This window comes from Neopelma chrysocephalum, unplaced genomic scaffold (assembly GCF_003984885.1).
Source record: "Neopelma chrysocephalum unplaced genomic scaffold, ASM398488v2 Primary Assembly neopelma1_23, whole genome shotgun sequence".
In the NCBI taxonomy this organism is placed as follows: Eukaryota; Metazoa; Chordata; class Aves; order Passeriformes; family Pipridae; genus Neopelma; species Neopelma chrysocephalum.
The window spans coordinates 26630211-26651783 of record NW_020897691.1 but is presented as its reverse complement, the minus strand read 5'-3'; the positions used below and the strand labels follow the sequence as shown (position 1 = coordinate 26651783).

Sequence of the window (21573 nt, the reverse complement as noted above, 5' to 3'; positions counted from 1 at the left end):
AGAAGAAGAAGAAGAAGAAGAAGAAGAAGAAGAAGAAGAAGAAGAAGTTGTTGTTTCATGTATCAGTACATTGGCATATTTCTACAAAATAGCCAAAAATGCTAGTGATGGCCACAAGAACTCAAAGAACAAAAGTCACTTTGTCAGACTTCAAAACTCAGTTTGTATTTGCTCTTCTATTCTTACCTTTCCAAAAGCAATACGTTCTGTTAGGACAATTTTCTGAACATTGCCAAGTTTGAATAGCTTAGTTTAGAAAAAGATATCATTAGTAAATTCTTATTTTGCTATCAATATAATATAAGAGGTACAGACATCAATCTGTATTCTCTGATTTGCAGCTCCTCAGCAACCTTAGAGTATTGCTTAAAGTGACTTGCAGATGAGGAAAATTCCTCCTCCATAGAGAAATGCTTTCATGAATGTTGCTGAAAGTGGCTGTTGTGCCCCTCTCATGGGAAGTGAGTGCACACAGAATGCAGACAGAGCATGATGGTATTTCACTGATTCTTTGCTAGTGGAAGAGGGACTCAGGTGATTCTTGTACCATTTGTCAATGCACCTTTGGTCCAGTCTGGCCCCAGGACTTGCTCTTACTGAGTCTTCTGATCCTGTGTTCTTATGTCCAAATTGTGGCATAGACAGTCTTAGCAGTGAGGCATCAATTAAAAATGAGCAGCAAAAGGAACTAAATTGCCCTAAATTGCCTCTTGGCTTTTAGTTTCAGTCGTTCTGTCTGGAGAGTGTTTCTGTCCAAGCAGTTTTATTTCCAACAGTTCTAGAGCAAAGTCAAATACATTAGCTCTAAATATGTTGCTTTATGGTCATCTTTTTACGAAATAGAATAATAATGGCCAGTCTTCGCGAACGAAGATTTTGGGAAAGGTCTTTTACCTTTCCAGCCTGCGCAATGGATTTTTTAGGTGAGACACAGCATGCGCTGAACTGAGTCCACCCTTTAATCCTAAGGTTCATCTGCCGGGGCCAAGCAAGCTTGGACAATGGCAGTGAGGTCCTCAGGACGTAGGTTTTGTTTAGAGTGACCTTCTCATAGATGGATGGCCTCACAGGGCTAACGAGCTCCATCTGCCCGGGGGACTGGGATTCGAACCTGGGTCGCAGTGGTGAGAGTCCTCCATGCTAACCACTAGGCCACCAGGGGTCCCATGAAATAGAATAGTATAGGGAAAAAGCACTCTATCTGGGGACAGAGGAGGTGAACTTTTTGCAACAGTCCTCTGTCACTCAGCAGCTTGAGTGGTTGTGTTATTTGCCATCACTCCCTCCACCCAGTATAGGAAAGGAACCCAAATTCTCATCCTAGACTGTGGATGGAAGTGGACTGTTCTTTGTCAATGAGTGAATATGTGTGCCTGGGTAGGGGTCCTTGTTAAACACCCAGAGCAGACTTAGTCATAGGCAGCTGGGCCAAGGAAGGACTGAGGGCTCAACTGACAAGGATAAGAGTGGAAAGAGAATGTAAGAAAATATCAGGCTCAGCCAGCAGCTATCTATTCACCTCGTCAGAATTACCCCCAAGAGGAAGCATCCAAGTATGATAAGTACCACCAGGAATCACCAATCCACCTACAATACAAAACAACAAGCAGAACAGGATTTCCAAATTACATCTGCACATTAAAATATTTTGTTGATGGTTTGACTGCAATATTTATACTACATGTGTGTATTTCTCATACCAGCAAGACTGGCTTCTTATTTAAAAATACCTGACATCTGGATCAGTGCTGAATGCAAAAAATGGGCTTTCTGCTATCATACCTCTATCATACTCCTTCACCTCAGGGCAAGCAATTCCCCAAGGAATAAAATGGATTTAGAAAAACGATAAATGAGCACAGTCAAGCACTCTGAGAAAAATATAAAAAAAATCAAAATTCAGTTTTAAGACTTTTTAGTCCCAAGTAAAATATTTCACTTTATAAATTGTTTTAACCTGAAATATGACATTTTGAAAAAAAGAAAACAAATTGAAAGGTTACTAAAAAGTAAAGAAGATCAAATCACAGTCAGAGTTGAGGCATGCCAAAAGACCACAAAATAAAATGGAGTGAAAAGCAATGTTAAAAAAAAAAAAAGAGAGAGAAAATTATTTCACCTTAAGACTTAATCATATGGAAAAATAAATTAAGACGTGAAGAAGAATTTAACTGAAAATTATTCAGTTTGTACAACTTTCCCATATATAGAATGCATGCTGATATGCCAGACTGCCAAATTAGCTCTGACTGACTTTCTCACCATCTGTAGTTACTCCGCTGGAATGGTTAATTTAGGTCTAGCTGTTTTCCCCAACTATGCATTTGATTCCTTGCCATGAACATGGGTTAGACATGGAAACTATACTGGAAAGTGCTCTTCATAAATCTTCTTGGAAGAGTAGGGAGACAAAATCAAGAACCCTGTTTTTCAGTACAATTCCATGAAGTATTTAATTATGTTGTTTAACATTTGCTGCTGTTTAAAATAAATAATTTTCCCAAACAGATGCAAGCCTGTGTTGCTGTGGTATTTATACAAAGAAACAATTTTATAAGTACAAAATTACAAACATAGCAAATCCCTTAATCTTATGCCATGATAACAGAGATGCTAGCTGACCTGCATGGTCTTTTTCCTTTCTTAACCACCACTGTGATCATCAGTGATTTTGTATCTTTTTCCAAATCACTGTTGACTGCACTGAATAATACTGGACCAGCTGCCATTTATTCTACTAGATAACCTCCTAACCCTACTAGAAACTCATTCCTTTGACAATAGATCCACACTGACAGTTACTTTTATGGAACCTGTCACTTAGGCAGTTGCTAATCCATTCAAGATGTACTGTGTTGTTGCACTAATTTTTAAATCAGCATGTTGTGTATTAAAGTGTCAAAATTCCTTTTAGAAATGTAAATATATTATTTATCTTTCATTGCCTAAATTACAATGTCATAAAAAGATTATATGAAGTGTGTTTAATACAGACTGTAAGGACTCTTCCTCCAAAAACATAATGATTGACACTAATTATATTTCTAGCTTTTTATGCTCTATCAATTAAAACCTGTATTAACAATTACATTCTTTTTCTCAGCATTCTTGCCAGTTTTCACTAGTCAGTATTTATATGGCTTTTAAAATATTGGGTTGATATTCACAAACTTCTGAAAATTCCACTTGTGATAGCAATTGAATAAGAATATTACCAGGTCAGATAGATCTTCTGTTATGTCTCCCAGGTGAAACCTTGCTGGGCATTCTGCTTTCAAAATACTATTGAGATACATTTTAACATCCATTTTAAATAACAACTATAGTTATTTCATAGTTAATTGTCCAAGTCTTACAATCCTAAACATCCACTGGTCAGATTATGTGACCAATACATCTGTTCTTGAACAAGCAACAGTCACAAGTATTGAGGCCATGTTACTGAGAACACAGCTGCGTTGGGCAGGGCAGGTCTCCAGGATGAAGGACCACCGCCTCCCCAAGATCCTGCTTTATGGTGAACTTGCCACCGGCTGCCGCAAGAGAGGAGCCTCGAAGAAAAGATACAAGGACTCCCTGAAACAACATCTCAGCCTTGGCCACATTGATCACCATAACTGGTCCACTCTGGCCTCCAACTGGGAGGCCTGGAGACACACCATCTGTAACGCTGCTGATGCTTTTGAAAAAGCACACAGGATCACCCTTGAGGAGAAAAGACATCGCAGAAAGAATCGAGCCTTGCAGAATATACTATCTAAGGAGTCTTTCTGCTGTGCCTTTTGCAACCGGACATGCCTATCTCGTATTGGCCTTTTTAGCCACCAACGCACTTGTAACAAACGTGGGTAAAGCCCTTCCCAAATCTTCGTTCACGAAGCCTAGCCATGACTGACTGACTGACAGTCCAAGTCTAAGCCTGGAAAAATTAGGCATCTCAATTTATATATAATTCTCACCTGTCTTAAGATAGGTTATTAATACAGCTGAGACGAATTTCCTTTCAAAAATGTTCATTTCTCTTGCTGGGCATACAATGTGTGTCCACACAACAGAGTGTGCACACACAGCATAGGAATTCAGGTATAACTTTTTAATGTAGCACGATGGCACATTACAAAATGGCACACTCTTCTCCTGTGCTATGAGCACATTCTCCTGGTTCTTTACAGGAACAACATACGAACAGTTGCATCTCTTTTTCAGTTAGAAACAGTTTTAGAACCTTCATCTACTGCTGGAAAAGCAGAAAATTAATGTAGCAAAATTCAGTGAGATATCTCAGAGAAGATGAAGGTGATCTTACACTAGAAAATCTCTAAGTTAACTTTTCGCATACTCACATCCACATACTCTGGTGTTTTTGTCTCAGTGGCTTGGCCAGGATCGTTTGTGTGCAATAAGGGGGACAAGGGGTGTCATTGGTCCAGTGCTCACTATGTCTCTGGTGTTCATCTTGGCTAATGACGACAAATGGATTTTTTTATTTACCTTCTATACTCTTCTGGAATGGATGCAATTTTGAATATTCTGCCTCATTATTTTGTCTCATCTCTCATAAATATTAGGCAAAATTCCTGACTTTCTCAGCGGTGTTGTTTATCTTATCTGCATGTTTTATAAATACTGTCCTCTACTTCATTCCCTTAACACTTATCTATAGGTGAGTTTTTCTATCTCTTCATTTGAATGGAATCACTTATATGGTGCTCTGTAGCAGTTAACTCGCACCTTCCCTTTTAACTTCATCCTACTGTTTCTGTTGGTGTTTTTAGTGCTTTTAGATGAGCATGCTTTTAGATGAGATGACACACACTTCCATTTATACTTAATTGTTACCATGATTAGTATTTCTGTTTAAAATCTTTGGACTAAACATAGTCTTTTTTTTTCTAACTCCTAAAAATTTTTTTCTTATTGTTCAAATTCCTGGGAGATGCACTTTCTCCTAGCACCTTTGCATTCTCTTTTCTACTGTTCCTAATTTATGATTTACTATTATTACTCTCACCTTTTGTTTCTCCCTTTTTTTATATATATACATATACATATATATATAGTTTTAATTTTAATTGCTACATTTACTTCACTCCTGAAGTAGGAAGGGGTTTTAAAACATTTATATACTCTTTTGCAGTTGTGAGATGTTGCTTTTGAACATGTCATAAATTCTTGTTAAACTTTAAAATTGCTTTCACAATTGGCTGTCTGCACTTATTCTTCCTAATAAATTATCTCTCATAATTTTCTCCAGGTTTGAAAAATTCACTACTTAGAAGTACCAAATATATATACTACTGTCCTCTGTTTTCCCATAATGAATGCAATTAGATCCGCCAATTCATTCATCTTTATTCAACATAATGAGGCTCAAAGTTGAATTACCTTAAGCTAGGTTCAATACCTTTTGTGTCAGATAATTATCATCTATCATTTTTAGAAACTTCAATGATGTTTTACAACATACTGCATACAACACCCAGCACAGGTCTTTAAAACTGGAGTCACCAAGGACAATACAATTTTTCTCTTCAGACAACAGCTCTAACACAGATAATCAGCTGTCTAACATGGAGTGCCACCCTCATTTCTTTTGCCTCCTCTTTTTTGTAAATGTGCTTTATCTAATTATTTTTAAACTTCAGGTGTATAGGTCATTCCATCATATATTTGAAATATCAGTAACATCCTATTTCTTCTCAGCAGTAAGAATTTCCATTTCCCTAGCAGGTTACCCAAACTCCTGGCAGTGCTCTACAGAAGTCAGGAAAAAAATTCATCTACTTTCCGACTCACTTTGCAGTTTGTTCATAGCTCAGCTGAGTTTGAATTCAAAAATACTACAAGCTGTTCTGTGGAAAACTTCAAATATTGTCTCTGGCCTGTATGACCTTAGCAGCAGATCCATTTCTTCTAATATCAGCAAAACTTAAACTTCCTTTAACTTCAGGGATGGTTGAATTAGACCCCAGCAATCGCAATCTTGTTTTTCCTGATTTTTCTCATTCTTTCTCTCTGCCAATGCCAATCCTGTTTCAGCTGCAGGGAGGATGGTGACTAAGGTGTTTATTCTGTGATTAATGCCTTCATTCACCTCATATACTGACAGAAACTTTAGAAGTGTTTACCTGTCAATCTTTCAGATACCAGAAGCAGATGATAAGGCAGATAGACTGCTCAGGAGGTACTGCAATAAGATAAGCAAGTAAAGAAGCTGCATGGTCTGCACTGCAAAATGTATGTCTCCATTTGACTCACAGAAACCACTGATTTCATTCTACTTTTAGTGACCAGATTAGTCCTAAGGATCTCCTAAATGTTAGGAAAGTGAAAAGAGGAAAGAAACTGTCTCACAAAAAAAAAAAGGATTACTCCTATTGAGTGTGACAGCTGATCTCATTGGCTTTGCTATTGGTTTAAATATTTGTTCTAAAACCAAAATAATATGCTTAATGCTTAATTCTGAATGGTTCAATGGGAAATGTTAGTTTGCATAAATCTAGAGCTATCTGCAAGAATGCACTAAATCATACCAAGAAAATCTCCCAAGCAAATTACCTTTTAAGAAAACATTATTTTGCTTGGTCCCAAAGGAGAAAGCAGGCTTTCATAAAAGAATGAGGGGGTTTTATTATGTATTATGTAGCTGAGAGGAAAGAGAGATGGAAAAAGCAAGGCAGTTTAAACTAAAACAAACATTATTCTAAAAGTGGCGAGCAACATGGACTTCCTGGTTGCTTACCCATTTCTCTCATTATAGCTCATCACAGATTGTCAGGTTTTCACCTGAAGGCAGGCAAGCACTCAAAACTTCCAATACAAGAACATGAGAGTGAGTTCCCATGAAAATATGGTCAAAAGAACTTGAAGGGAGGCAGAAGGTGGACTTTGGGAGACTAGAATCAAAGCAAAGCAGTGGGGAGCCAAAGAATTTCCTTTGAGTGTGCACTTAGGTAACAAAAGGAAGAGTTAAAGCGCATAGAAAGTTCTAACTCAGGCTGGGGAAAAGCATTGTTAGGAGTTCTTAAATGCTGCCTGTGTTGGTCAAGACACAGTTCTTGTCACTTTTAAAAAGTAATGATGAAGAGGAAATGGAAGAAAACAACCCCATACTTACAAAGACCTTCGCATTGGAAAAAACCTTATGCACCCCTCAGAGTTGAAAATGAAGCCAGGTTACATCTTCTAGAAGCTGAGTTATATTTTCTGAACACTGGTATAGGATTTGTCATGTTCTCATGCAGAATAAAAGGTGACTGAATCCTCCTCTGGTTAATATTACCCTGTTCTTTCCTCAGCACAGACCTAACCACCAATTTTAGGTGGACTCTTACTCAAGCTATAATGACTCCCAGAGTTCAGTGCATAAAGGGGAAATTTGTCTTAGAGCACTGCCTGGAGAGAATATAGTTAATAGTCTGGATGATAGACATAAATAGTGATATACTATTTGTTTGGTCTTTAGGAATCAGTAAACTAAAACAGAGTATCATATTACATCCTTCTGAAATATGTGAGAAAAACTGTTGTCTGACAATTAGTCTGGTTATAGACAACAAATTTCTGCTGCTTTTCCTCTCTTAACCTCAGTTAAACTTCAGTGGCACCCCTGGAGGCTTCTACCTTCAGGATAAAAGAAGCAGCAAGTGATTTTACTGCCTGATAATGGAGAAATACAGACAAAGATGATGTTGCAAATGAATGCCTATAATGGAGGTGTCTCTCTCCTATAATGACATAAAAGATCACATCATTCTTAAAGTTCAACAAGGTAGAATAATTCCCCTATTTCTGAGTAGATAAGACAAACATTCCCAAATGTCCATAATTAATAATAAACAGAAAATACAAAGATCAGAAAGGAAATGTGACTGAGTTTTATGGCATGCTCTGGACTCTCATCAGAAAAGCAAATTTAGGTAAGCTCTCCTTTTTAAAAATATAAATAAATTTTGAATATGGTTATGCATTGTGAAAGCAGGCATATGGCATGTAAAATGCATGTCAAAAATGTCTTTTTAAGGTCTCTAGACGTAAAATACTTGAAGTGTTACTACTTGAGGAGGTATTTCTCGTTCTGTTTGTACAGACTGTGACACAGTGGTTCTCGACCTCTACCTGGCCTATGAAAAAAAGTACTGGAGTTATAAAATAAGCAATACTCCTTTTCTGTAGTGTTTTTTTGTTTGTTTGCTTTATTTCCTCTTCTTACTTTTTTAAATTTTTTTTTTTCTTGGTCTGCAGTTCCCCTGGAAAGACTCAAAGACAGGATGTTGTCTGGAAACAACAGGTGAGGGAACAAACCAGGGATCTTGATTATCCTTGACCTTTGACAAAGACCTCAGGTTTATTCTTTACTTTTAGATAGAAAAGCTGTCTGATCAAGATAAAAACACTTTCATTACTAAAACAAAGTTAGCTAAGTAATGGCTATAAAAGTTTGTATATTTAAAAAATAGTTTTATTTCTTTTTTTTTAACTTCAATCATTCTGATACTGCAGGAATACTTCTCATCTTTATTGGATCTCTCCTGGTTTTTTACTTCGATATTGAGAGCTGTAGTGATTTCATACTTGAGCAATTTATTTCAAGACTGCATTTAGTTTCTGTTCCTTTCTCCTAAATAGCTTTCATTTCTCTCATTCAAAATTTAGGTGAAATCAAACATTATTCATGGGGTGAAATTAATGAATTTTAAGCAAAAACTCATCTGGCTATAAGTGAAGTTACTAAACTGACTACTTTTTTTGCTCTCAAGGAAATTATTCCTTCTTAGCATCTATGAATTGGGTTAATTTCACCAAACTTTTTCTGTCTAAAATGGACATTCGATGAATGAATACACATACTAGCTGAAAAGACACACATGACAAATCTACCTTGCTTTGATGTATCCTTATGAGGAATGGTATTCCTAACTTCTCCTGTCTAAATATAGCGAAAAATAAAGCTAATCTGGTAACTCTGGAAAGGATGGATAGAAATAAGGATCACTAAATGATTACTCATTCCAACAGTGTAGGATACTTGTTTTAAGATTTGTGAATCTCCCTTAGAGATGCCTGTCTCTCTCTCTGTCATCTGTAGAGTTAGGTGAATTCCTTTAAAGGCCATGAGACTGTGATTGCCCTGAAAGAGCGAAGGAAAAGCAAGAAGGTGGATAATTTGAGAATATGACTGCACCAGGGGAAGCAGGAACAGGGGAAAAAAGGTGTCATTAGATAAACTGCAGAACTTTAAAACAGAAGGTTGTGACCCATAAGAGATAGAAACAAGGAGTAAAAGAATATTATGGGCAAGAGTCTGTGAGGAAAAATTACTAGATATGAGACATACCTAACTATAAGCATAAGACAGGAACAAGTAGAAAGCTAGAGGGAAAGTATGTGTTATGCAACTGATTGTGCTTTCTGACTAGGAAAGGAATCCTTCAGGGGTGGAATGGCAGATCCTCACAACTTAGGAGAGAGTAAAGAGTCTCTAAAATCGCAACCAAGCAGCAGAAGGAAGCCTAAAGTTTTGTGCAGGTATTTTATTTTTGACTTGAGATGACAACAACAAAAAATACAAAAGAAAGAGCTCAGAGAGCAGCTGGCTTCCCAGAAAAAGTGAAAAAAAGTCAGTAGGCAAGTAAAGGCAACAAGAGTTGGAGTGGAGAACTCATTTTAGACTCCAGATCCCAATTAAAGCTTAGAAGATTTTCAAGTCCCTTAAGGGAAGGTGGCTGAGGAGATGTCATTTGGAGTTGCAGAAATCATGCAGACAATGAGACAAAAGAACAGATTCAAATTGTAGTGAGATAGAATAAACCTCAGTGCCAGCTTATAAAGTTACAGTAAAATGAGAGAATTAACAGTCATTATAACAACAAAAAAAGATAACTTCCAATAAAAAAAGAAACAACTTTCTTATAAAAAAATAAGATATATTGATTGTATCTATATGGCATATAATTCTTATCCTCATACTGACATTTTTTCAAGCTTCAGTAGGATTAGTAATAATTTCTGAAATACCCGGATTTAGTTTGAAATAATCAAATTAGAATGGGTTTTAAAACTGAAAAAAAGTTCTCTGCTTATCAGGGAGGAACTAGCCTGAATTAAACATGATTCTGGAGGGGAAAACAGCAATAAAAAACCTATCATGAATGGAAATACCCATGTAGAGTAAAGGAAAAGGCTGAAACTCCCACTATTATCAATAACATAAAAAAAGCAAAAATGTTTGTTCTAGAGAATACAGAACATAATCTATTGGTGCTGCCATTTGTGTCAATTCAAGAACTGGACTGAGAGACATTGATATGGATAGTGGAATACGTGTGTATGAGCTGAAGTGAACGTTTCCTCACTTTGACTCATGTTTACATTTTTGTGAAGTAAATATTAAATTTAATTTTTTTGTTAGCTATTTAGTAACACAGTATTGCACATATGGCAAAACTAGTGCCACTGGCCGAGAATACGGATAAACATTGTCTTCCAAGAAACATGGTGCGTGCGAGGAGAGGAGGGAGAATCCATGCAAATAGAAGACAATTTTGTTTAGCTTTAGGGGTAAAATGTTTTATACAGCTTACTGTGCTAAAACTAGGTTACAACATATCATCTTCAGTACTCTGTGTAATCAGCATTTAGGGCTTTTTATTTTCTCAAATAGCTCCATTTGCTCATTCAGACAGAGCTTGTACTGCTTCAGCAAATCTCCTGCTGTCAGGAATTATACACACTGAAGTAAACTGTAGATTAACCATATATGGATTGTGTGGAAGAAAGTTTACCATATGGAAAATCTGCAAGAGAAATATTACTATTTCTGATTCTACTAGTACATTATAATAATTCAGATGTCCTTTACTTTCAACATTAAATTCTTATAAACACTTGCAAATGCTGAGCTTGTCAATTTTTATTCCTTGATGAACCCTAAGGCTCACTCTTTCACTTTCTAAAAAAATGAGCTCCCTTCTGAAAATTTGCTAATAGAAGTGAAGGAAGTTTAGAAAAAAATAGGAAAGGAATACCATCTGACAAAATATTTTACTTTCTGCTGCCTGTCACTCTGTTCTTGCTGTCTTGGGAGGAATGTTATCCTGGGAGGAGTTGTATGTCTGCAGCTCATTAAAGCAAATTTGCTGAAGTTACATACCTCATAAGTTGAAGAACAGGGACAGAAAGAATATTTTTAAGGAGAATGTTTCCCAGCAGTGATAGCTGGTCATTGGCAGGGCTATAGACAGGAACAAGTGTACAAATTATCTCAGCCACAGAAAGATGGCAAATAATTATAATAGGCAAATGGGGTTTTCTTTTGAAAAGTATCTGTCAAACCTAATATCACAACAATGAAGTAGCCAAATATAACAGATACAGAAATTCAAAGTTGCCTGGTAAGTGTATTTAAAAAAAAAAAAAAAAAAAAAAAAAAGAAAGAAGAAGAAATGACACCATCTGTTTTAATTCATCTTGTTAAAAATGCTCTCAGGGATTGATGACACCAAAAAGTATGGTAGGTTAATTTCATTTTAGTACTGTGGGAAAGTACATCAGCTGTTCCCTTCACGTGAGGGAGCCAGAGATCCTTGTTCTGCAACAAGTCGTGGTGTATTGTGTTATCCCATGGAATAAAGTGATTATGGCTTTCAAGCAGCTGACAATTCTTGATCCTTTGTTTTTGGTAACATTTGTTGTTTCAAAGGGTATAATTTTCATAGTGCCACTATCCATTTATATTTGATATCATGGTTTTGTCATTCTCTTTCTTGACCATCTGGATTTTTAAGATGGAATGCCTGTTTTAATGGCTGAATATTCTAACAGTACTCTTATCACATTTGTTTGCCAATTTATCTTGTGCTCAGCCCCTACAATAGGTCTCAACAGCAAGGAGAATCCATTCTATAAAGAGAAAAGGGAGGAAACTGAATCAAATATCAAGCTGACTTATTGCAGGCTACATTTAAACAATCATTATTTTGTAAAGAGTTTCTGTAAAATAGAAAACACTTAGAGACTCACTTTCAGAACTGTTTTCATTATTGCAGCACCTGAAAGTCCTTGAATGGAATCCCATCATGTAAAGCACTGGGCAAACAAAGCACGGAGAGATGGCCTCTTCTCCAAAGAATTTAAAATCTAGGGGTAAGATGACAGGAAACAAATACAGGCAAAAAGAGGAGTCAAGGAAACCTTGAGTCAATATCAGAAACTGAGTCAAGTTAGTAAAAAGTGGTTTCAATGTAGCTTATAATTATGCAGTTTTCATCAAAAGGATATTTCCAAGAGTATCAGAGGAATATCCTCATATAAATTCATAGGAATGCTTGTTAAATATTTAACAAATTGAAAATAGGATTGTAACTGGAAGAAGAAAGATTGGAGTCAGTAGATGCAGGAAAAAAAATGGTAGATTACTATAGAAAAGATGAGCAGCTTACATTAAGGTATGAAACTGCATCAATTTCCAGGTGGGTATGCACAGAGTGAGCTTGGCAAAGTCAGGGAAAAGTGTGTTACTTGACCCAGAGGGGAAATCATTAGTGCTCAGATCAGAGTTTTAGCCTTGTGGATTAGTAAATGAGACTATGTATTAGTTTACAGTAAAAACTAGGTTTACAGTAAAAATAAGCGGGGGCTGGGCATAGTCTGAGTGTAGGATTTAGAAAGAGGTTGACTGAAAGATGATGCCAAATGGTAGGCCTGCATGGTAGAAAGGACAAGGATTTACACAGGCAGTGAAGGAAATGTTGCTGTGGGCAGACACTGGATGGAAGACAAGGAGCTCTGTTTAGCTGCTTTGATTGACTGCTGAAAAGACAGACCAATATTTTATGAGAGCAGCTGTGGGATCTAAATAAGATGTGAACTTGAACTGGTCCAGGAAAACACACTCTGCTGCAGTCCCACACTCCCATGAGTGGTGAAGGATGCGGTGTCTATCAGCTGTGTCTGTAGGAGACCCAAGAGCCTGAGTCTGCTGCAAGTGATGACCTCAGGGAGGAAGGTGCAAGGTAGACGTTCAGGAGAGATTGCCAGCATTGGATGTGTGCCTGGTTACAGACAGCAGTACAGAACAGAGGAAGCTGATCACAACCATATGTATTAATTCATGCAAGACTTTTTCTTTCAAAAAATTATTACAATTAAAATTAAAAATAGAGTGGTGTAGTGTGTGTACTTCTAAGTTATCTACATACCAATGCAAAAGCTTTTTTTAGACATTAACACCCCCAGAGCAGGCCATCTCCTGGGTGCTTTTAAGTTTACCTAATGATGAAATGAAGAAAAAGAAAGAGGTCTGGGAGCATGAGGAACAATGACCAGGTTTCTGTGGTGCTCATATATACCATTTATTTTAGATGTGTTATGGGAGAAATGCAAACGGACACACCCTTTTTGGAAATACATGTTAACGTGCATGTAAATCATACCTCTGTCACTTGACAGACTGTCAATTAAGCTCTTGCAACACCACTGATAGTAGTTGGCCTTTCAAGAATGTTAGGGTTTTAAAGGTCTTGGATGGAGACACACTTAAGCTGACTGAGATATAAAGTAGGTGATATATAACAGACTCCTCCAGGGCATCCACCCAAGGAGTTCTGTCAGTGTTGGAGGCAGGTCCATGCACTGCACCTTGCAGGTACAGGAGCAGGAACCTGGACCCAATGATCCTTTTGGGTCCTTTTCATCTCAAGGTCTTCTTTGATTCTATGATTGTATGTCCTCACTAAGACTGTCTCTTGGTAGACTAAATTTGGCAGCATGCCAAAACAACTGACATATTCCAAAACACAAGTTCATGTTATTAAGGAGAAGAGTTGGGCTGGTGTCTCCCAGCTTACTTGCCACACTACTGTACACTTACTTGCTAGTTCTTTTGTCCTTTTACATGCAGAAAATTTCTACTACCAGCTGCTTCACGTAGGAGGACTATAGCCTCACATCTATAAAACAGCTGTTCTAAAAGTTTAATAGTGGAAGATTTTCCAGATGAAACAATTTTCAACTTATGACAACTGAACAATCAATGAGAAGTCCCCACTTATAAGAAACAGGCACTTGAAAATTCTCCAAGACTTTCCGGACCAGACTGTGACAAACTGAACATCAATCCCAGCATAAGTATACTGTGTATTGCAGTGACTTAGCTACTGTTTCTAGGAATAAACTCAAGATACTATGATGGTTTTTAAATTTAGATGCTGAAATATACAGCTTTCAAAAATTCTACACAAGAAAAGTTTCAGCTAAAGTTGTTGGAAATGATAGATATTTGACTGCTAAAAATTAAGTGTCAAATAAATACTTTCTTGAAATGTAAGGTTATATGTAAGTTGAGGCTCTGAACAGAATTATTCATATTTCTTTAAGCCCACTAGCGCTTCTGGCTACTATTATCAAAAAATGTAATATTAGACAGCTATGTCAGTAAAACTCAGGTGAAAAAAAATTAAAGATATAAATTAAAGTATTGGTTAAGAATAAATATTCTAAAATATATATATCTTACACAGTGTAATCAAGATATTCAGATTTAAGGCTGGGGTTGCATGTTAAATTCCATGGGTTTATTGAGCATTATACTTTAGAATGTTTCCCTCTCATCTCACATGAGATAATTATCTCATATGGTAATTAGCTCAAAATTTATCAATATAATAGATTATTTAATAAAGTATGTCAGTTTTAGTCAAACTACTGAGGCTATTAGAATCATTTATGGAGGAGAAACAGAGAGAGACACTTCCTGTAACCTTCCCGTGACTCGTCTGTTAAGAGATGGAATTTCAAGCCCATGGTGTAGGTTAGCATAATCTAAGGAGTGCTTTAACTTCTAAAGATATTTTAATATGTAATTTTAACTCCTAGAACGCTGTAAGAATTGCAATACTTTGATCTGTTACCTGTGTGACCCATGTGCTTTTTTCTGGGATTCTCCATGAGCTATTATGGTGTTTTCTGAACCAATTGTCTGTATGTTGGGACTATCCGTATGTCCAAAGAATAACTTTTTGGAGTAGTTATGTTATATCACAGTTTCTACTTGAGGGAAAATCTGACACAGAGGGGCTATGGAAAACTGATTTGCCGTTCCTAACATTTTCATAACAGTTAGAGTAGAATATGCTGATGTAAATCCATTCAATGCTCCCTCTGTCTGTTCATTGCCCAGATGATGTGATTAACAACATAAAATTCAAACGTTACAAAACAGCAACTTAAATCCCATGAGAAAAATCCAAATATTTCTTCTTGGAATAATTTTAGGTGAGCCACCTCTCTGTGTTTAGGAGTTATGGCTTCATAAGACTTTATAGTGTTTGCAGCTGACCACGTAAAAAGCAGATTGATACAGTGCATTCTTTAATGAGATTTATGGGAATGGCAGTTAGTTAACTCAAAATCACTCTACTGCACAGTGCTTACATGTCAAATAAAGAGATTTCTGTAAAGTAGATATAGTTTCCTTGTTGCAGGATAACACATTTTTGACAGAAAGCTTTTGTGATAAAAAGTAGGGTTAGGAAAAGAGAAGATATACATCCTTCATGCAGCCTTCTCTGTACTATACGGATATATGCACAAAACTAAAGAAATCTACTGCATGGTCTAAGATTAAATAAAAGGTTATATAAAGTAGTGATGTATGTCTGGAATTTTTTTCCCCTCAAGAGAAAATCAAAAGAGAAAATAAGGGCACAAACATTAGTTACAGAGTCTTCTTCCTTAAAATACATCTTTTATCAATTGTATTGCATAATAGTGACATTCTATCATAGGAAAAACAGACCTGAATTTAGATGGTTCTGACCAGGTTTTTCTCTGGGTTGTGGCCATATGGGTTTCTGGTTGCAAACTCATTAAAATAAATTTGGCCAGTACTGTAGGTGCATTTCAGCTAAAATCATAATATTTGGAATTTTTAGGCGCGCCACAGTAGTCCTCCTGTCTTGGAATTTTACTTTGTGGTGTCGTTTTTTCAAGCTCCATTTGGGAACTTGTATTACTTGCTGATCCTAGGTTAGATATCAGCACTGGGCATCTCCCTTTAATTCGCAGTACCACATCTTGATATAAAATGCAGAAGTTCATTTCCTTCCAATGTCTATAATTTAGTTCAGAGTATGACTTCAGCGTCAGTGTATATGACTTTACCTTCAATATGAAATTCAAGAAAGTTACTGCTTGGTACACAAGAAAGGATTGACCTATGTTTGTATGTCTGGAAAATAAATACTTAAGATCAAGTGCTGCAAAATCCAAGTGGTTATTTAGTTAAATGTGACTAAATTATTTAAGGTCGAGGATGATTTATACTATTATACATCTAATGATCCACTTTATAAACACACAAGCATGTACATTTTTATACTTAGAAAATGCTTTCAGTAAAGTTTAATGTGAGGGGTGTTTAGACACCTTTAAAAGATGTTTGCCTTTATATCTTTAGGGACGTCTGCTAATTCCGATTCTCAGCATGAGTATGTTTTCCACTTAAGTATTTGAGAATTGTGGATATTCAGCAAGAATTCTAAAGATCGGTCGATATTAGGGAGATGAAGGCAGGTAACTCAGAGGAAACATCATAGAGTAATAAATGTTAATTATGAGATATTTTCAAGTGAATCTCTTAGAGTTACATAAATTAAAATGAACTGAATTGAAGTGTAGTATGGAAATATGGCTATAAAGGCACACAGGACATGTGGATATTCAGTCCTTAAATGATGATTATTGAAGTGTTTAGTCTTTTCTAAATTAATGTACAATATATACAGAATATATATATAATGAGCATATCTATGATTACTACTGCAATAATTAGTAATTTATTACTGACACATTTTAAAATAATTATTAATACTACTAATTGACTTATGGTATTTCCTAGAAGCACTCACAATAGACAAGCACCATATTGTATTATTCTGATCATGGAATTTTAAAATTCCCTCTTCTGGAGATATTTCTAATCTTTGTACAATTCTTTTCAAAATGCAGGACATGAAAGTTGGCAATATTAGGTATCAGATGCATTGAATCAAACTGCCCATTCAGTACGATTTCACAGAATTCCAGAATCATATAGGTTGGAAAAGACCTCTAAGATCATCAAGTCCAACTAAGTGCCACATCCAGTCATTTCTTGAACTCCTCCAGGGATGGTGACTCCAACACCCCACTGAACAGTCCGTTGCAATGTTTAACAACCCTTTCCATGAAAAAATAGTTCCTGATGTCCAACCTGAGTCTCCCCTGCTTGAGGTTATGTCCTCTCATCCTGTCAGTAGTTGCCTGGGAGAAGAGACTAATCCTCACCTCACTGCAACCTCCACTCAGATAGTTGTAGAGAGCAATAACGACTCCCCTGAGCCTCCTTTTTTCCAGGCTAAACCCCTGCTCCCTCACCTGCTTCTCACAAGACACATGCTCCAGACCCTTCACCAGCTCTGTTGCCTTCCTCTGGACATGCTTCAGCACTTCAATATTCTTGTAGTGAAGGGACCAGAGCTGGACACAGCACTCAAGGTGCAGCCTCACCAGTGCCAAATACAGAGGGACAGTCACCGTTGTGGTCCTGCGGACCAAACTATTGCTGATACAGCCCAAGATGCCATTGGCCTTCTTGGCCAGTTGGGCACACTGCTAGATCATGTTCAGCCAGCTGTCAACAAGCACCCCTAAGTCCTTTTCTGCTGGGCTGCTTTCCAGCCAGATTTGATATATCATATTTCACAAAACATCCAGGAGAAAATTGTGTAATTATATAAGACTGTATTTTAAAGACTGTACAGACATTATAATGAAATGAAAGCCATTTGGTGTTTTCTGGTAAAGTGCCTGACTTTTTTTCAATGTTAAACTTGTTTGTGCTTCTGAGATCTAAGTGGAGATTGACTCACAATGGTATAAATTGCAGATATAAGTTAAACAGTTATAAATTACATCTGAGATTAATATTATTTCACTTCTTGCCATTATTTCGCTCCCTCTGTTGTTTTTATTCCATTCTGTGTTCTCTTGTGCCCCTTCATGATACTATAAGCTGAATGCCTTTTTCTTTAACAGAATCACAGAATATGTCAAGTTGGAAGGGAACCACAAGGATCATCGAGTCCAACTCCTGGCCTTGCACAGGACCATCCCCAAGAGTCACACCATATGCCTGAGAGCATTGTCCAAATGTTTCTTGAACTCTGTCAGGCTTGGTGCTGTGACCACTGCCCTGGGGAGCCTGTACCAGCACCCAACCGCACTCTGGGTGAAGAATCTTTTTCTAAAATCCAGTCTAAACTTGCCCTGACACAACTTCAGCCCATTCCCTTGGGTCCTGTCACTGGTCACCACACAGAAGAGGGAGTCAATAGCTTCTCCAAGTTTTGTGTCATCTGCGAACTTGTTTAGTCCAGCATCCAAGTAATTTATGAAGATGTTGAAGAACACAGAGCCTAAGATGAAGTCCTGTGGAACCCCAGTAGTGACAGGTTACCAGTCTGACACTGTTTGCAAAAATCCTACTATATGTGGCTGGTAAATAGTCTTTCTTGTCCTTTGGTTCTGCTGTGAAATGCTTTACCATTAGAATTTAACTACCTTCTTCCTTGTTGCTTTGCTTATCTATCCAGCACTGCTGTACAATTTATTACAAATATTTTATTTTGCTTTTTGCTGCTACATACAAACAAATGCAACTTACATCACTCTGCCAGATGATGCTGTACATTTTCCCATTAGAATTAACTCAATTTTTGTTCTCTGTCCTTACCCAGATTAACCGAACATAGATTTTCATTTGCCTGTGCAGTGTTGGAATAAGAAATGGGTTTCCCTGGAAACTTAAATGTCTCAAGCAATCATTTACACATACAATATCTTCACCAGAAGCACACATTTTTTCAGTTCAAGTTGAGAACAAAATAAAAATATCTTCCTGTTTGTTTGAAAATATTTATATTTAAAGCACTGTAAGAGAACCCTTGCATTTGATTTCATAGACCAAAGATTTAATCATTCCCATAATAAATCTGGATTGTGAAATAATTTCACTTTTCAAGTAATTGTATTCACCAGAATAACTGTTTAGAACACTTCAGAAATCTGCTGAAATGTTTACCTCTAATTGCTATGCAAAACACTTCTGTCCTTTCCTCTGGGTAGGGCAAAACAACTCATTTTAGCATAGATTGTCTTCGCCAGCCAAGAATGTTTGTATTGTTTTAATCATTCTGCTCACAACTCAGACTTTCTCTTCAAAGCTATTCATAAAAATTTCCTCAAACTGTTATTTTTTACTGACAGATGCCCATTCAATATTCTCTCCTCTCTCCTCTCCTGCCTTTCCCCTCCCCTTTCTCTGCTCTCTACCTTTGTTTCTAAACCAAATGCCTTGCTCCCAATCCCAAGTCTTGGGAAATGGAAAAAATGCATAGAATCCATGTGTGCATAGATTCACATTTGAGATTGCATATCCACACAGTTTAACAATGTGTCATTAGGACCCCTCGGTTGTACTGCTAATGAAACTGCAGCTCCCAGGCTTTGCAGTTTTCAGCCTGCTCTCTTAATGATAATTTCTAAAATATTTGACCAAATGAGAGCAACACTCAGTATGCTGAGAGTTTTGACCAAGACCATAGTTACTGATCTGAGTGGATAGCTTAGCTTGAATTTGCCTGCATTTTAAACAGGCAACTGTATCTTTGATTGTGTTTTTACACTGTGTTTTCAGTATATTTTTTAACTGAAAACTATAATATTAATAATTAATAGTACTTGTGTACACAACAATATTCGTGATTTTTTGGGCACTTTGGCGTATTTACAGAGGCATTGTTCAGAAAGGAAAACAATGGGTGACAGAATATGACTTGCCAAAACGTCATACAGCAAATATTGACAAAATTGACTTCCAGAATGAAATCTTGGCTTCTGTGGAATCAAAGGCAAAACTCACAGAGAAAACAATGGGCTGTCATCCCAGACTCCTGTCCTGTCTAGATGCTGCTGAGGGAGACTGAAGATAAAATGTGTTACTAGAATGCAGTTGAGGTATTTTAGGACTTCACACTTTTATTCGCAGCTGAACACTTTCAGAGTATGATATGCTGCTGTGCCCTGCTATTGCATTGGCTCTCATGTGGTGGTGCTCATGTTTGAAAATGCAGCAGGGTTAGAAATATGTCCTTTTTCTCCTCCTTTGCAGAGCTGAGGGATGAATTGGATATGTAAACAAATGTTAATCATCATAGTCAGACTTGTGTAATACCAGAAAGATTATTCTTCTATAATTAAAGTGGCATAAAAAATTATTTAAGTAAAAGTTACTGGCACTAGATGTGTCTGTGGATACTGCTTTATTCTCATCATGTCAGGCAGAATGTTAGTGGTAATGATAGAATTATGTAAGGAAATGAATCATGAAAAGTGAGAAGATTCTGAAACATTTAGAGCTAAATTTAAGGATTCAGAAAGATACTCCACATAGAATTCCACACAGAATGCTGGGACCAAATGTTTTCAGTCTATTCAACCTAACTATTTTCTTTAACATTGACAAGTATTATTACACTTCTTGTGCTTCGTGCTTCAATTTATTTCTAGTCAAACTTACATGTCAGTGAATTTATTTCTGATGTCAGTCTGGCTCTTACCATCCTCTTTTTATTAGATGTTTATCTCACACTTCTATCAAACATCTTTGTCACTGAATTCAAATATACTTATTAAAGATAATGCCTGCACTTCCAAAACAGGTGCAATCACCACCTTTTCAATTTCATAAAATTTAAACATTTTTTAAACTTTAGATAACATATGTATCATTTTCCCCTTTGGAACTCTTTTTTTCAGAGTGCTAATCTTATGCAGAAAGGTTCAAATATGTGAGTAAAAATTCATAGAAACCTTCCAGAATACTGCAAAATGATGGTGTAGCTAAGTAAAACAGAACAGGCTAAGTGATGATCATGTTTTTCAAATGATGAGTTTAATAAGTGGGGAAGTAAAAGGTTACCTGAATGGCGTTTGTTACATTCCATCCTGCTTCCCAGCTGGTGATCAGTTTGACCTGGGCATGTGGCAAGGGAGCTGAGGACATGTATTCTGGATCCTGGTGACAAATATCAAGCTCAAAGTTCAGGGGTCCATCTGGTTCCTCACTGTGAGCTCTGTTCAGTTCATCTCTTCTAGCAAAATTCACACGCTCTTCGTCAGTGTCTAGGCAGCTGTCCAACCTCATAAGTCCCAAAAAGAGAGACGGCGTTTCCCTAAAGCAGTTGAAAAGAGACGAAAAAGTCTGCTTCAGGTGAGCCATCCTCAATACCAAACTTAAAAGTAAAATTTTTCATTACATTTTATTTTTTTTCAGCAGTTGTACCTTGTTACTCCTTTTGTTAGGTTAGTCTTAATAGTGTAGCTATGATAAATGGAGTTTGTTGTCCATAGTTCATTTATTTGTGCTCGTTTCAAATGCAGCTAAAGAAATATCTCCACAATGTTCAACATACTGCCCAGAGTAGTACGCAGCTAGATTTAGTAGTCTGCAACCTGCAATTTACAATTCAAATA

General features: G+C 36.8%; 1 protein-coding gene across 1 annotated transcript in view; it reads right to left on the bottom strand.

Moving 5' to 3' along the window:
• The window catches only part of LOC113967738 (vesicular inhibitory amino acid transporter-like), a 25989-nt gene extending 4670 nt beyond the window's left edge, over positions 1 to 21319 (bottom strand). Inside the window, exon 1 of the mRNA XM_027683588.1 lies at positions 21020 to 21319. Within this exon, the coding sequence (XP_027539389.1) occupies positions 21020 to 21319 (300 nt within the window). The remainder of the gene's footprint in view (positions 1 to 21019) is intronic.
• Between the last annotated feature and the right edge of the window lie 254 nt (positions 21320 to 21573).